Below are 14414 nucleotides of genomic sequence, written 5' to 3'. Positions count from 1 at the left end.
TTGGGAGGCACTGAATATTGGCAGATTATCACTTAATAAGATGTACAGAAGAAAAGATGGCAGGACACTGCTGCTGCTCAATAAAACTTTTAATAAAAACTTTAAAACAAGTAAACGAAGTAATCCAAATGCAGACAAAATTTTGTCTGCATTTGGATTACTTCGTTTACTTGTTTTAAAGTTTTTATTAAAAGTTTTATTGAGCAGCAGCAGTGTCCTGCCATCTTTTCTTCTGTTTTGCTTATTTTGGATTCGCAGGACTTTGGCAAGGCTAAGTGGATTCATTTTGTTTGGGACTTAATAAGATGTAGTTTGCTTTGGAATAATTCCTAACTGTTACAGAGTTTGCTGGGGTTATTGAGCTGATTTTTATTTTGAAGGAGACAGCTTTGTGGTCCAACCTCACCAGTGAGGACATGATGGGGTGGAGGTGTGCAGTGCTCTCCCATTTTGGTGAGTACCAGGTACAGTATATTTGAACGTCTGATGGGTGTGTGCACTCTCTGGTCAAGGGTATTTCTGTTAAAAAGTCTAGGTATCATTGTGCCAGTGAGCTTCAGGCAGTTTATGTTTCCCAGTCTATAGAGAGGTAGTTAAAGTCTCCCATGAATAGGGTATTTAGTTTAATGATGAGTGTCTGCAATAGGTCTAGACATGAGCAATGGGATTCTATGGACACAGAGGGTGACTTACAGCTTGCTAGGATATGATATGGGACTTTGTCTATGGTGATTTGCACATGGATAAACTCCTCCACCTTTTGTATCTGTCTGTGCAGTTGATTGTCTAAATGTGTGGAAGGCATTGAAGTCTTTTACTGCTAGAGTAGCTTCAGTGGATGAACTTTGGCAAAGGTAGAATGCAGCTCAATACAAGTCACATACCTGCCTGAGATACATACTCAGAGGAATCAATAATGGCTCTATTTGCATACTCCAGAGAGGTATGTCTTAGGTAGGTCATTAATTCCCACATGGACTATGATAGAATCGTACTGGAACCTGTGGCATAGTGACTTGAGTCTATGTGCAACTTAGCAGATCCTGGCTCCAGATAAGCAACTAATCATTATCTTGTCCTTGTTCAGGTTGGTGAGTGGTCCATCCATATGTCATATAATGAAGCACCCTATGACAAAAGTCCTGGGTAACGTGTTTGCTTGACATATGATCTTTGCTCTTGGGGCTGCACTGGATACAGGATATGTGTGGTGTTTGATGTTGATTTTGGTGAGTGCTTTAGAGATTGCTGAGGATAGACATTGATGTTTGTAGGGTTAGGAGGTCTTTGAGGTTTGGGAAGATCACTTTTTAATGCTTCAGCATAAGTTGGTTTATGTATGTGGTGGGCACTATGTATGGTGGATGTAGTGTGTATCTTCTTGTCAGACGTGTGTGTATGTGAGATTTATACCTCCATTGAAATTTTGTGTGTGCATCTCTCACATATTGTGTTTGTTTCCTTAATTATTAAATGGCTGTCTGTGAAAATAAAACAATTGCAATATTTTCTCAGGTTGCTCAAATCTTCCAAGCTGGCAATAAAGACATTTAGAAATTGCATACCCATGTTGTCCAGACCTGTATTTGGGTGGTCTACTGCAAGTTGTGCACTAGGTTAAGCAGAGATCGCCTTGTGTGGCCTCTACGTTATGGCAATAGACTAGGTTAGATTGTGCTATGATTTGATAATAGTGCTGTTTAACATGCAACCAAGCTGCTTTAATCTTGTCTCCACACAATGTCTTTGCTTTAGCCACACTGCATTACAGTTTTCAATTCTAAGGGTAGTTTTATAGATAAAAAGTAATATCTAGACATTTGCATCTGTACAGGGCAATGAAAGAGGGAATGGAGAGAGGGACTTTAGCTGTCAGATTACCATAAGGGGTGGAAGCCAGATAGCCTTTTAAAAGCAAAACAGGAAGAGGAATGGGGAAAAATTCAAGCTGCAACAAGCAGACTTCTTAGAGAGGGATTCCATACTGGAGCTCAAGTTCTATGGTTAGAATTTCAGAAACTTTACCTTAATGTCTAAGTGGGGGCTGGGGCAGACAAAAAGAATGGGGGTAAGGCAGTTGCAAAGTAAACAGAAAGGCAGTGGAATACAGCTTTAACCAGGTAAATGATAAGCAGAAGACTCTAGCATCCAAACTGTATATAAATAGCTACAAAAATACTGAAACACTAATCCTGGAGCAGAATTCACAATACTGCTACTACTGCAATCCTACCACAGACTAAGGCATCAGAATATGCAAAAATGTACCAGTAGTACTATTTATGGAAAAATCCTATAATAAATGATTAAATGAGACTCAAACCTGACAGTAGTTCACAGTTCTGCCACAACTGTGAATGACACTACAAGATTAAGGCCCCAAACGGTGTTTTAAATACAAACAGCTGGATTTTACAAGTAATTCTACTTATGGAGATAGAAGTGCAGTATCATGAATAAATAGTGCTGAAATCTTGTTGTAATGTACAATCTTCCCACAACTGCTACAAGATTAAGTTCCCATAACAAACTACAAAAAAATGCAAACAGATAACCTTTTGGCTAAAACATGGATAAAAGCAGAAAAGTACAAAAAAAGTATAACCCACACATGTCACTATAAGTGCAACTTAAAATATTTAAGAAGGATTTAAATAAAAGCCTTTTCCCTTCCCCTTTGATGAAAAGTTTGTTTATCTCACTTTCTTGGTTTTCACAACTCCCAGAGTCTTGAACAAAAGGGATAATGCATACATGCACCAATTTCAAAATAGTTGTACCAGAACAGTATCATTATCACAAAAAGTTCTACCAAACTGGATCTAACAGTAAGTTCTAAAATTCTGTACCATGCTGTTGTAAACCACACCCATCTAATACAATTGATGTTTTTTAAACAACTTTATTAAATTTTCACTTAAGGCATAGGCATGCATGCAGTAATAAAAAAGAAAGCAAACCATATTAACATTTTTCATTTGCATGCATTACGTATTACATACATCTTTTCTTTCTTTCTTTCTTTGTTACTCACTCCAATATTACATAACCTGCTCAGTTCCTTCCCTCCCTTAGTCCTCACTCCTTTGCCCGTGTATTATTTTGTGCGTTCTCCATTTATGTTTATGTAATTTTCTTATTCCATTTTCTAGAGATCCCACCTCCAACTCTTTTATCTCTTTTAAAATATTCAGTACTTTAATTACAGTTGGTTTAGATTTCAATTTCCATTTTCTAGTAATTGTTTTTTTGGCATCTAATAGCATTAAACCTAGTAATATCTTTCTGTATGTAGGCAGTTCATATCCTGTGTCCCAGCTCAAAAGCATACATTTCTTACTGACAGCCATTTGCTCCCCACTCTGTCAGGATTCTGTAAGGAATGTTTTAAAATATGCCAACTCATTACACCCCAAAAAACATGTTGCAAGTTAACTTTCTGTTTCCCATCATACCACCAGCATTTATTATTTACCCGAGGAAACAATTTTCTGAAGTCTGAAAGGGGTATAAAATGCCTATGCAAATACTCCCAAACAAAAATCCTAAAGCTTCTGGTCTTTGTTGCATACTTGGGAGCTGCACATGTCCTCCCATTTTTCCTTTGTAAGTAGTCTTTCTGTTCTCTCTACCCAATTTTGTCTAACCTTGCCTCACTGATTCTTTTAGTTATCATGCTATATTTCATATGCCCTACTAATTATACATTTTTTATCAGTAGCTTCTGTTCTAGACTTGACTAAAAACTCCAGCTGGCCTTTCACTTCATACTTCCTGTCTGTTTTTCTTTGCTTATACTCTGTTCTCAATACATGGTAAGAAATGTAGTTTCTAAACTGCAGTCCAAACTTTTCTTTGGCCTCATCCACTCTATTACCTTTCCTGATGTACTTATTTGCTCCTGAAAATTGTTTCTTTGTCAGTTTTCTCCCGGAAATTTCAGCCTACAACTGCCTATTTTCTGTACCCTATTTGCAGTCATCTCTGTTGGCAAAATCTACTGTCTCCATTCCATTATTGGCTTAGTTCTTGGAATATTTCATGCTTTTTTATGAATACAATATTCTACATGGTTGTTATTCTCCTTAAGGCTATGCATCCAAAATCCTAATATCTCCTTATTTCTCAAATTTCTCCTGTTTCATTATCATCTCTTTCCTTTTTGAATTAATAACCTTCTGTTTATGTTATGAATAAGAGCCTTAACTGTGTAATTCTGGCATATCCATTCAAGTCAGGTAATCCCAATAAAAAACTGATGTTTTGGAAAAATCATTTTATATATATATATATATATATATATATATATATATATATGGTTCTACCTGACATAATCGGCACGCCAGAAGACCGACAACGCAATCACCGAAACCACATAACCGACAGTGCAAAAACACGAAACCCCACATGCCCGACAATGAAATAACCGACGGTACACAAACACGAAACCTCATACACTGCACACACCACAATCACAACAATCAACAAACAAAACACATTCCCTGTCCAAAAACCACACACACAACACAAGCACACCAAAATCCCTACAAACCCACACTAAACCTCACATACACAACTATCTACAACCCTAACCCAAACCCTAACCCTAAGGTCTGTCACTATCTCATACTCAGCTAACCCGCGCCCTAACCCTAACTCACTTAACCCGCCCCTAACCCAAACACAATCACTACCGCACACTTACCGGACCCGCTCCCTAACCCTAACTCACTTAACCCGCCCCTAACCCAAACACAATCACTACCGCACACTTACCTGACCCGCTCCCTAACCCTAAATCACTTAACCCGCCCCTAACCCAAACACAATCACTACCGCACACTTACCTGACCCGCTCCCTAACCCTAACTCACTTAACCCACCCCTATCCCCACACACCGTCAATATCCACACTTACCTTACTCGCACCCAAACGTCCGTCACTACCGCATAATTACACAGCCTTTTCCCATGTCGGCATCCTCGGCGTCGGTGTTTTCATCCATCGCGTCGGTCTTCTGAACTGTCGATCTTCTCGGCCTCGTGATTCGCTTGTCGGTCTTCTGGCGTTTCGACTAACTCAGGTAGACCCATATATATATATATATATATATATATATATATATATACATCTTGACAACAAACTGACATTTTTTAACCAGCCCACTCTCAAATGTAACACTACATTAAATATTAGGTCGAATGACGTGACTTGTGCAAGGCAATCAAATCCGTGACACACGCAATAAAATGAAATGTTCATAACATTGAATGTTCGTTCTGACAGAAGTGATATAAAATCATTTGATTACATCTGCCAGTATTAAGTTTGTGGGAGACAGCAAACAGTAGATATCGGGGAATTTGCCCTTTCACCACTGCAGAGTAATCTCAAAGTTGGTATATATAATTAGCAAGGGTAGAGGGTGTGTAGTTTTTTTTTTTTTTTTGACCCATTTGGAATCCATATTTTTTCATTCAATGTATTTGTACTTTGACATTTCAAAGTACATCCATCCTTTGTAATATAATGAAACTTCCTAATTGTTGCTATTAAATGTACATCAGTTATAATGTGGTATTAAAGATTACCTACAGGTCCCTTATTCCGTGTTCATCTGACAATATACAATTATTCAATGCATAGAGATAACAAGACTTGTTATCTCCAAGATGTAAAACCTTGAATGGTTTTGCATTGGCTGGCATTCCTTTTATCACTGATCACTTCCATGGGGTGTCCATACACTTCTGTAACTCGGCCTGATCTCTTAGTTACAACAGACCCTATTGTATTATTATCAACAACCTTACTTACCCAAGTATTTGGTGGTAAGGGAAACTAAGATATAAATAATAAACAGTAAGGGACTCAGCAACGAACCATGGGGGACTCCAGCATTTACTGCCTTCACCTATGAAATGAAATGTTTCATTCTTATTTATGCCTTCTCACCAATTTTTCCCACGTTATAATACACTTTTTAATTTTCATAGATTGCATAGTTTTTTATTATATCATTATATAGTGGCAAATCTAAATAAATTGCATATTATATTAGCCATTGATTCAGTGCATTTAAGGAATTCAAGTAAAAACTATTTAAGTTGGTTAAATGGGAACAGTTCTCTATGAATCCATGCTAATTTATATTCAAACCATAATCCGTTGTCATAGGTTACAGATGGCAAAGTGACCTCTCATATCACTTTCTAATAATACTTGTTAAGCTTATCAGCATGTAGCTTTTAATAAATTACTAATGTACCACAATGGACTCTTTCCAGGCTTCTGGGACAAAGACAGATTCAAATAAGGTTTAAAAAAGGTCTGTCAAACATGTTAACTATAAAACTTTATTGCTTAAAAAGAACCACTTTAACCCGCTGAATTAGATTTAATAGACTTTAAACTATTCAGTGTTTTCTTATTCTTAATCACCGGACATTCATCCTGATGACTAACAGATAACAATACATGCTTTTTAATACATTAGTTGGACAACTAAAAAAAGACAGTCTTTGGCAAACACATTAACCAGTTTGCCACATAAGGCAAAATTAGTACTGTCTGCATTGATTATAATTCTAGATTGACAATCCTTCCTATAACCTTCAAAATGTTTAAATAATACCTCACGGCAATAAAAGAAGTTCTTATAGGTTACTATAAGAAGGTGACTCTGAACTAAGTTCTCCATTATTTGACTTACACTGCTCAGAAGCACTAACAAGGAAACTGCAGAAGATACAAGGCTTCACAAATCCCAGACAAAATTAGTTAATAAAATTATTCTTAATCCTATGGGAATTTGAAAGAAGAATGAGAATTATAAACACCCAAATGTAGCCAGCGTTAATTTGTTATTCTGAATTATTAAGTCTGACGTGCTATATTTTATTTCAGTTAATGAGGTGTAACAAGTGGCTATGATCATCTAATTAAAAATGTGACTGATAGATGAGTTAATATTTATATATTTGAGATTAAAATGTACTTTATCTACGTAGGTCCAGAAGCATGTTCTTGAGCTTAAGTAATGACGCATGAATGGGAAATATCAAATCACAGATATTAATCAGATTTTTAGCACCATTCACACAGCAGATGATTGATGAAGCCGTATGCCCTCTCCAGGGTTCCAAGTCAGTTCAACATGATAAGAACTAAAACAAAACATCAGATGTGATTATGCTGAAGGGAAAGCAAAGCTTACAAAATTACAGACTACCATTTAATATTTCTTCAGTTACGATAACTAAAGTATCATCTTTTTTCAAGAAACGTCTACTTTTACCTTGGCTTTTGAGTTGTAAATTGACTTTGGAAAAAGCTGTATTGGAAGGTGAGAACAGATAAGCCGTTGTGAGGGATACTTCTCCAAATTCTCATACAGATCCTTTACCTCAATCCATGGAACCCTTTCATAATTTGGTACAGTATTGCTCCAAGTGGGGTCCCCATTTTTTTGTATTAGGCTTAGAATTTCAAGCATCCAGGTAGTTCCTATAAGTGAGAATCATAAACAAGTTGTTAGATCAGTAAGCATAACCCTAGTGTGCTAGAATAAACTATGCTATTAGATTTAAAACCTGCAGTTGCATTGCATCTCCCCCTCCAATTTTATATTGCACATTTGTATTGCTTAGCTTAATATATGAGGCATTTTCCATTTGGTTCAGCTAAGGAATGCACTTGGGCATGGCAGCCTTCTTCTCTGTTCTGCATGAAGATGAGTAGGTAGCCTTCTTGATATATTCCTTGTGAGCACAGCTGAAGCAGTGCCCATGTCAGTGTATCATGTGTTTTTTTGCTTTGACACTGGATTTATCTAGTACTTTTGTATTTCACAGCAGATAGATTTATCCAGCTTCCTCCTCTGCCAGGACATAATTATCTAATTAGATTTCTAACCTTAGATTGAATGGTACCTCTCTTACAGGATACTCTGTTACATCTAACCATGAATGACCTGAGATGGACCTCCTTGGACTACATGAAGAGAGACATGACTGAGCTCTCAGAATATGTGTCATAGGCAGGTATAAGCCTAGCATTAAGCAGCATCCTACCATCTCCAAGGATGATGCCATATTGCCAACAGAAAATTATCAACTTTAACATCTGGCTTAGATACTGGTGTCTTTCCAAAGGGGTCCAATACTTGTTAGCCTGGGAGGACATAGATGACAGGCCATGCTGCTTTGCCAGAGATCGGTCTAATAAACTAGACTGGCATTCTATCTTGAATAATGAGAAATACTGGATTGTCAAACTAGGAGGTTTGTTTTCACCAGGTTTAAATGACCACTTATAATTTAGGTTTATCTTATACTGTAAAACAATATGCTCCAAAAGATAGGCTACAGTCACAGTTTGTCTTAATGACATATACCAGTTCCAATTACAACAAAACTTCAGTCTTCAAAGAAGATCCTCCAGGCAACAATTATATAAATGTTTAATATAAAGGCAAGCGCTTTGACCGTTTAAGGCTTCATCAGGCCAATACAAAAATCCATTAACATAGAGGGCACCTTAAATACTTTAAAATGCAATGACATCATTTCCACTTTTAATTAACATAATAAACGTGCTCCTACAATTAAGCGCAATCACCAAAACTCTAGTATTAAAACACATGCACTTATAAAAGTGCACTATAAAACTTCATCATTTAAAATAGAAAACTTTTTCTTATTAACAAAATAAATTATAAATACACTAAAAATCTCTAAATATTTCTAATGTTAAAGACATCATATAAATAAAAAATTCATATGAAAACATCCATACGAAAAACAAAAAATAATACAGTTAAAAATAAAAATAAATAGCTTACATACTTAAACTATATTCCATTCAACGGTCTCAATAGACTGCAACTTGTCTATTACTTAAATATACAACAATAAATAAATCAGGCAATAAAATAGTATCAAACTAGATAATCCTCGAAACTACAGCTACACCTAAAAAATATATATATATAACTCATTACCTCAGCGGTCTACCTTTTAAAACTGGCTTGATGGATACCCTATCATTCAACCCTGGCATTATGTCTGCTCTAAGCCTAATAATCCACCGACTTTCAAACTCTTCGGTTTTATTTCTAATGTCTCCCCTTCTAATATTCGGAAAATTCCTTTGAATAACTTGAAACCTAAAGGTATGGTCTGAAGTGTTACTACAAACATGTTTAGAAAGGGCACTTCTCAGTGATTTGTTATTGATGTCATACATATGTTCTCTAACCCTCTCCTTCAACCTCCTGTCAGTTTTGCCTACATAAAATGCTGGGCATGTGGTACAGGTGGCAAGGTAAACAAGGTGTTGGGTAACACAACTAGCATGTACTTTGAAAACAAATTCTCGAGCAGTAACCGGATGTATAAACTTATTGGAGCTATCGATGTACTTACAAAAATTACATTTCATGCAGGGCTTTGTGCAATAATCCATTCGTGCATTGGATCGATCAATTTCCAAAATATTAGGACAACAAAGCATCCTATGTAAGTTCATCTTGTTTTTGTACGTAAAACTAGGTATTTCACCTATCAGCTTATGTATCTCAGGATCAGCCTTAAGTATATCCCAAAACTTCATATATACATCTCTAATCTGGCTAACATCCTGTGTATAATAGATGCACACCCTCATTTTATTCTCACGTACATCACTACTTTGGTTAATTAATGTTATTTCGTCTTGATTTCTAGTGGCAAAATAAGGATATGCTCTATTTTGTCATAGTTCATCCATGCCTAAAAGACCTGTTGAAATCTCTTCAGCAGTATAGGACCTTTCCTCAAATTTCTGTGTAAGTTCAAATAGTTCACCTCTATAACTTGAATCACATGAGTGTAGACGAGATACCCTCATAGCCTGGCCTTTAATAATATTTTTGAAAATAAACTTGGGGTGCATACTAGATCTATGGAAAAGTGCATTCCTATAGCACTCTTTTCTATATACACCTGTGTTAATGAGGCCACTAGTAGTTCTCTCAATAAATACATCCAGAAATGAAACCCTATATTCAGATGCATCTAAAGTAAATTTTAAGTAGCTGGTTAAAGCATTTATCTGTTGTAAAAATTCAGCCAATTTAGTGTCATCTGAGCTCCAAACAAGAAAAAGGTCATCCACAAAATGAACATAAAACTTAACAAACTGTTTAAAGTAATCCAGTTTAAACAAATGGGTATTCTCCCAATCAGCCATGACCAGGTTGGCGTAGCTATTGGCACATGAAGTGCCCATAGCCACGCCATCTCTCTGAACATAAAACTCATCATCAAATGTAAACACATTATTGGTAAGAACTATTTCCATCAAGCTGCATAACGTCTCAACTTGTATGCCAGTGAAGGAACCACAATTTTCTAGGCATCTACGTATGCCCATTAAACCATCTGAGTTGGGTATACAGGTAAACAATGATTGTACGTCCAGAGTGGCAAAAATAAGTTGTTCATTTGGAGCAACTTCCTTCATGGTGTCATACAACATAATTAAAAACTGCTGTGTATCCTTCAATATATATGCATACTGGTTGACCACTGGTCTTAACTTAGTTTCTAGGTATATAGAGATGGGTTCAGTCACCCAACCTCTCCCTGCCACTATTGGTCTCATGGGTGGACTCCTGGGATTCTTATGAATCTTGGGTAAACCCTGTATGCACGGAATCATGGGTTCACTAACTGAAAAATATTTAAACAACTCATCAGTAATCCTGGCTGTATTAGCCATCAATACAAGTGAAGCTGATACCCTTTCAATAATCCTCTCTAAATGATGAATATGCATCACTCAAAAGACGTTTCATACTTAAAATATAATCTTTAGTATTCATAATTACAATAGGTCCACCTTTGTCAGCCGCTCTGATGACAATATTGTCATCATTCCTAAGATTCCTTAGTGCAAGCCTATGTTTATAGTTCAAATTTCCATACCATTTCTTGTGACGGTTGTTCTCAGCCCTTAGATGTAACTCTTGTTCCACTAGCTTGGAAAAAGCATCCACTAGTGGATGTAGAATAGGGACGTAATTACTAGATTTTTTAAAATGTTCACGTCCATTACTATAGTCAGAATGACCATAATTAAGTTTTAATTGTAAGTTACTTGTAAATAATTTAAGGTCCACTACTGAATCTGCAATATTACTTCTGGTAGAGGGAATAAATGAAAGGTCTTTCTCTAAGACATAAATTTCTTCCTCTGATAAATATCTATCTGAGATATTCCAAATTAATGATTGACTGCCCTCTCCCACATTCTCTTCAGAGTAGGCCCTGTTTGTTCCCCTTCGACTGTTCCCTTCTTCTGCCTTCCTCGACTCATAGAGCGGTCCCTCCCCCTCTTTCGAAATTCTGAGATGGGGAAAGGGGCCATCCCACCTTCTCCTGTCTTGGTAATAGTATTATTACTTACTTTCCTTCTAACTATTACTTCTTCAGAATGTAATTTGTCAGTAGAACAATTAGCTTCTGAGCTAACTTCTAACAAAGTGATACTATCACTCCTATCCACAGTTCGAGAATCACCGGCTAAAGAGCCTATAGGGCTATTAAGAATGATAGACCTAGAATCATTTTCATTATGAACATCAGCAACAGTCACAACCAAATGTTTATTGTTAACCATCATATTACTGTTCTCTCTAAGAACATCATTATTAACTATATTAGTTCCATCACTTTCAGTGACAGTCTCAGTGTTAGAATTCAAACAGTTACTCAGATTATAGTCTCTCATATTATGGCTTGTAGGTTTAATTACTTTTATCTGTTGGAACTTGCTATTAATATTTCCAGTATTATCATTAGTCACTTTGTCAAATCTCGGCCAAGTAAAAATTTGGCCTTTTTTAAAATCAAGTGTCTCTCTCCGAATTTTGCCCCATTTCTGTTCTAGCAACTTTTTTTTGAAAAAATACACATTATCCAGTAGTTTGTTGAAGCTTTTGTCTATAGCATGGCTCGGATAGGTCTCGAAGAAATGCCGCTGCTGCTCCTTTACTTTGTCTCTCAACAAACTCTCCACTACTGAAAAATAGTCAATCAATAACTGCATATATCGCAAGCTAGTATCAATATTGATTAACTGCCATTGGTACAATAAGTCTGGATAAAGAGTACCTGTAGTGGGCATCTTGAGTATTCGCAGACCTCTCGGAACAATTATCCTGGCTATACAAAGTTCGAAATGTTGGCGCTGTAATTGTAGGCGTTTCAGTTTAATAAAGTCAAGTTCCATCTGGTCAAGCAAAGTGCTGAGGCCGCTATAGTTATCTTGTTCAACAGTTTCGGTCAAAGAATCGTTGGTGACATCATACGCTAAGAGTGGGTTCTCTTCCCCAGCAACGTAGGATTCAAATCTTTGCGTGTAACTAAAGTTCAACTCAGGTTTGTACGGCAATTCAACCACATCCTGAGCAAGTTCTGCCATAACAAAAATGCAGCAAAATAGAAATAAAACCAAAAGTAAACAGCTGCTGTAAAAATCTCCAAAAGAAAAAAGCATAAATCAGTCACTGGAGACGGCAGAACAATATGCTCCAAAAGATAGGCTACAGTCACAGTTGTCTTAATGACATATACCAGTTCCAATTGCAACAAAACTTCAGTCTTCAAAGAAGATCCTCCAGGCAACAATTATATAAATGTTTAATATAAAGGCAAGCGCTTTCACCGTTAGGCTTCATCAGGCCAATACAAAAATCCATTAACATAGAGGGCACCTTAAATACTTTAAAATGCAATGACATCATTTCCACTTTTAATTAACATAATAAACGTGCTCCTACAATTAAAGCGCAATCACCAAAACTCTAGTATTAAAACACACACACTTATAAAAGTGCACTATAAAACTTCATCATTTAAAATAGAAAACTTTTTCTTATTAACAAAATAAATTATAAATACACTAAACATCTCTAAATATTTCTAATGTTAAAGACATCATATAAATAAAAAATTCATATGAAAACATCCATACGAAAAACAAAAAATAATACAGTTAAAAATAAAAATAAATAACATACATACTTAAACTATATTCCATTCAACGGTCTCAATAGACTGCATCTTGTCTGTTACTTAAATATACAACAATAAATAAATCAGGCAATAAAATAGTATCAAACTAGATAATCCTCGAAACTACAGCTACACCTAAAAAATATATATAAATAACTCATTACCTAAGCGGTCTACCTTTTAAAACTGGCTTGATGGATACCCTATCATTCAACCCTGGCATAATGTCTGCTCTAAGCCTAATAATCCACCGACTTTCAAACTCTTCGGTTTTATTTCTAATATCTCCCCTTCTAATATTCGGAAAATTCCTTTGATTTTTGGTGATTGCGCTTTAATTGTAGGAGCACGTTTATTATGTTAATTAAAAGTGGAAATGATGTAATTGCATTTTAAAGTATTTAAAGTATTTAAGGTGCCCTCTATGTTAATGGATTTTTGTATTGGTCTGATGAAGCCTTAAACGGTGAAAGCTCTTGCCTTTATATTAAACATTTATATAATTGTTGCCTGGAGGATCTTCTTTGAAGACTGAAGTTTTGTTGCAATTGGAACTGGTATATGTCATTAAGACAAACTGTGACTGTAGCCTATCTTTTGGAGCATATTGTTCTGCCATCTCCAGTGACTGATTTATGCTTTTTTCTTTTGGAGATTTTTACAGCAGCTGTTTACTTTTGATTTTATCTTACACTGTGTTATTTGTTCATGAATTTATTACTTGAACTGCAGGAAATAAAACAATAGGAAGTACGGATGTATTAGTATATAAACACATGGTTTTCTTAGCATTATTAGTCACTGAGGAAGGCTAGTATGATGAATGATGCTACTTTGTTAATAAACGGATTCTGCAACAACACACTTGGTGCTGGCTTTTTTGTATTGATCCTGGATGCTTTTTGGCCATTTGCACCCGCCGTATGTGCGAGGGTTTCTGCATCTGTACATCCATATAAACAACTGCATAGAAACGCCAGTACCAGACCAAAATAAACTCAGGTCAAAGAGCAAAAGCAAGCCATCCTGGTGGATCCCTGCTATAAATATATTTTATAACAAAAGAAAGAAAGTCCTGTTGAGAATAAGAACTAAGAGGAAATGTGCACAACAGAAGAAAAAGTCCCCCATTATTCTTAAGAAGGTACAGCAAATCTGCTGGATGACAAATTCACATCAGGCTTCTCCTCCCCATCACCCCAGTTTTCCTCCCAAAAATACCCTTGACCACTCAACTGCCAATTATAACCAAAGAACAGGTTGCCACTCTGCTCTCTAAGACTAAAAATATGGCTTCAGTTGGCCATGACAACATACCAGATTGCATCTTAAACTGCTTGAATCAGGACTTGTCA

The 14414-nt window shown here is 36.2% G+C and overlaps 1 protein-coding gene across 1 annotated transcript in view; it reads right to left on the bottom strand.

Moving 5' to 3' along the window:
- Window positions 1-14414, bottom strand: part of LOC122809670 (sulfotransferase 2B1-like) — a 387708-nt gene that overhangs the window by 277457 nt on the left and 95837 nt on the right. The window contains exon 3 of the mRNA XM_044081338.1: window positions 7299-7507. Coding sequence (XP_043937273.1) covers window positions 7299-7507 — 209 coding nt within the window. The remainder of the gene's footprint in view (window positions 1-7298; window positions 7508-14414) is intronic.

The sequence above is a fragment of the Protopterus annectens genome, chromosome 1.part1 (genome assembly GCF_019279795.1).
Source record: "Protopterus annectens isolate FY-2018-M chromosome 1.part1, PAN1.0, whole genome shotgun sequence".
Classification (NCBI taxonomy): Eukaryota; Metazoa; Chordata; order Ceratodontiformes; family Protopteridae; genus Protopterus; species Protopterus annectens.
The sequence above is the reverse complement of the archived record's forward strand: the minus strand, read 5'-3'. Positions and strand labels throughout refer to the sequence as shown.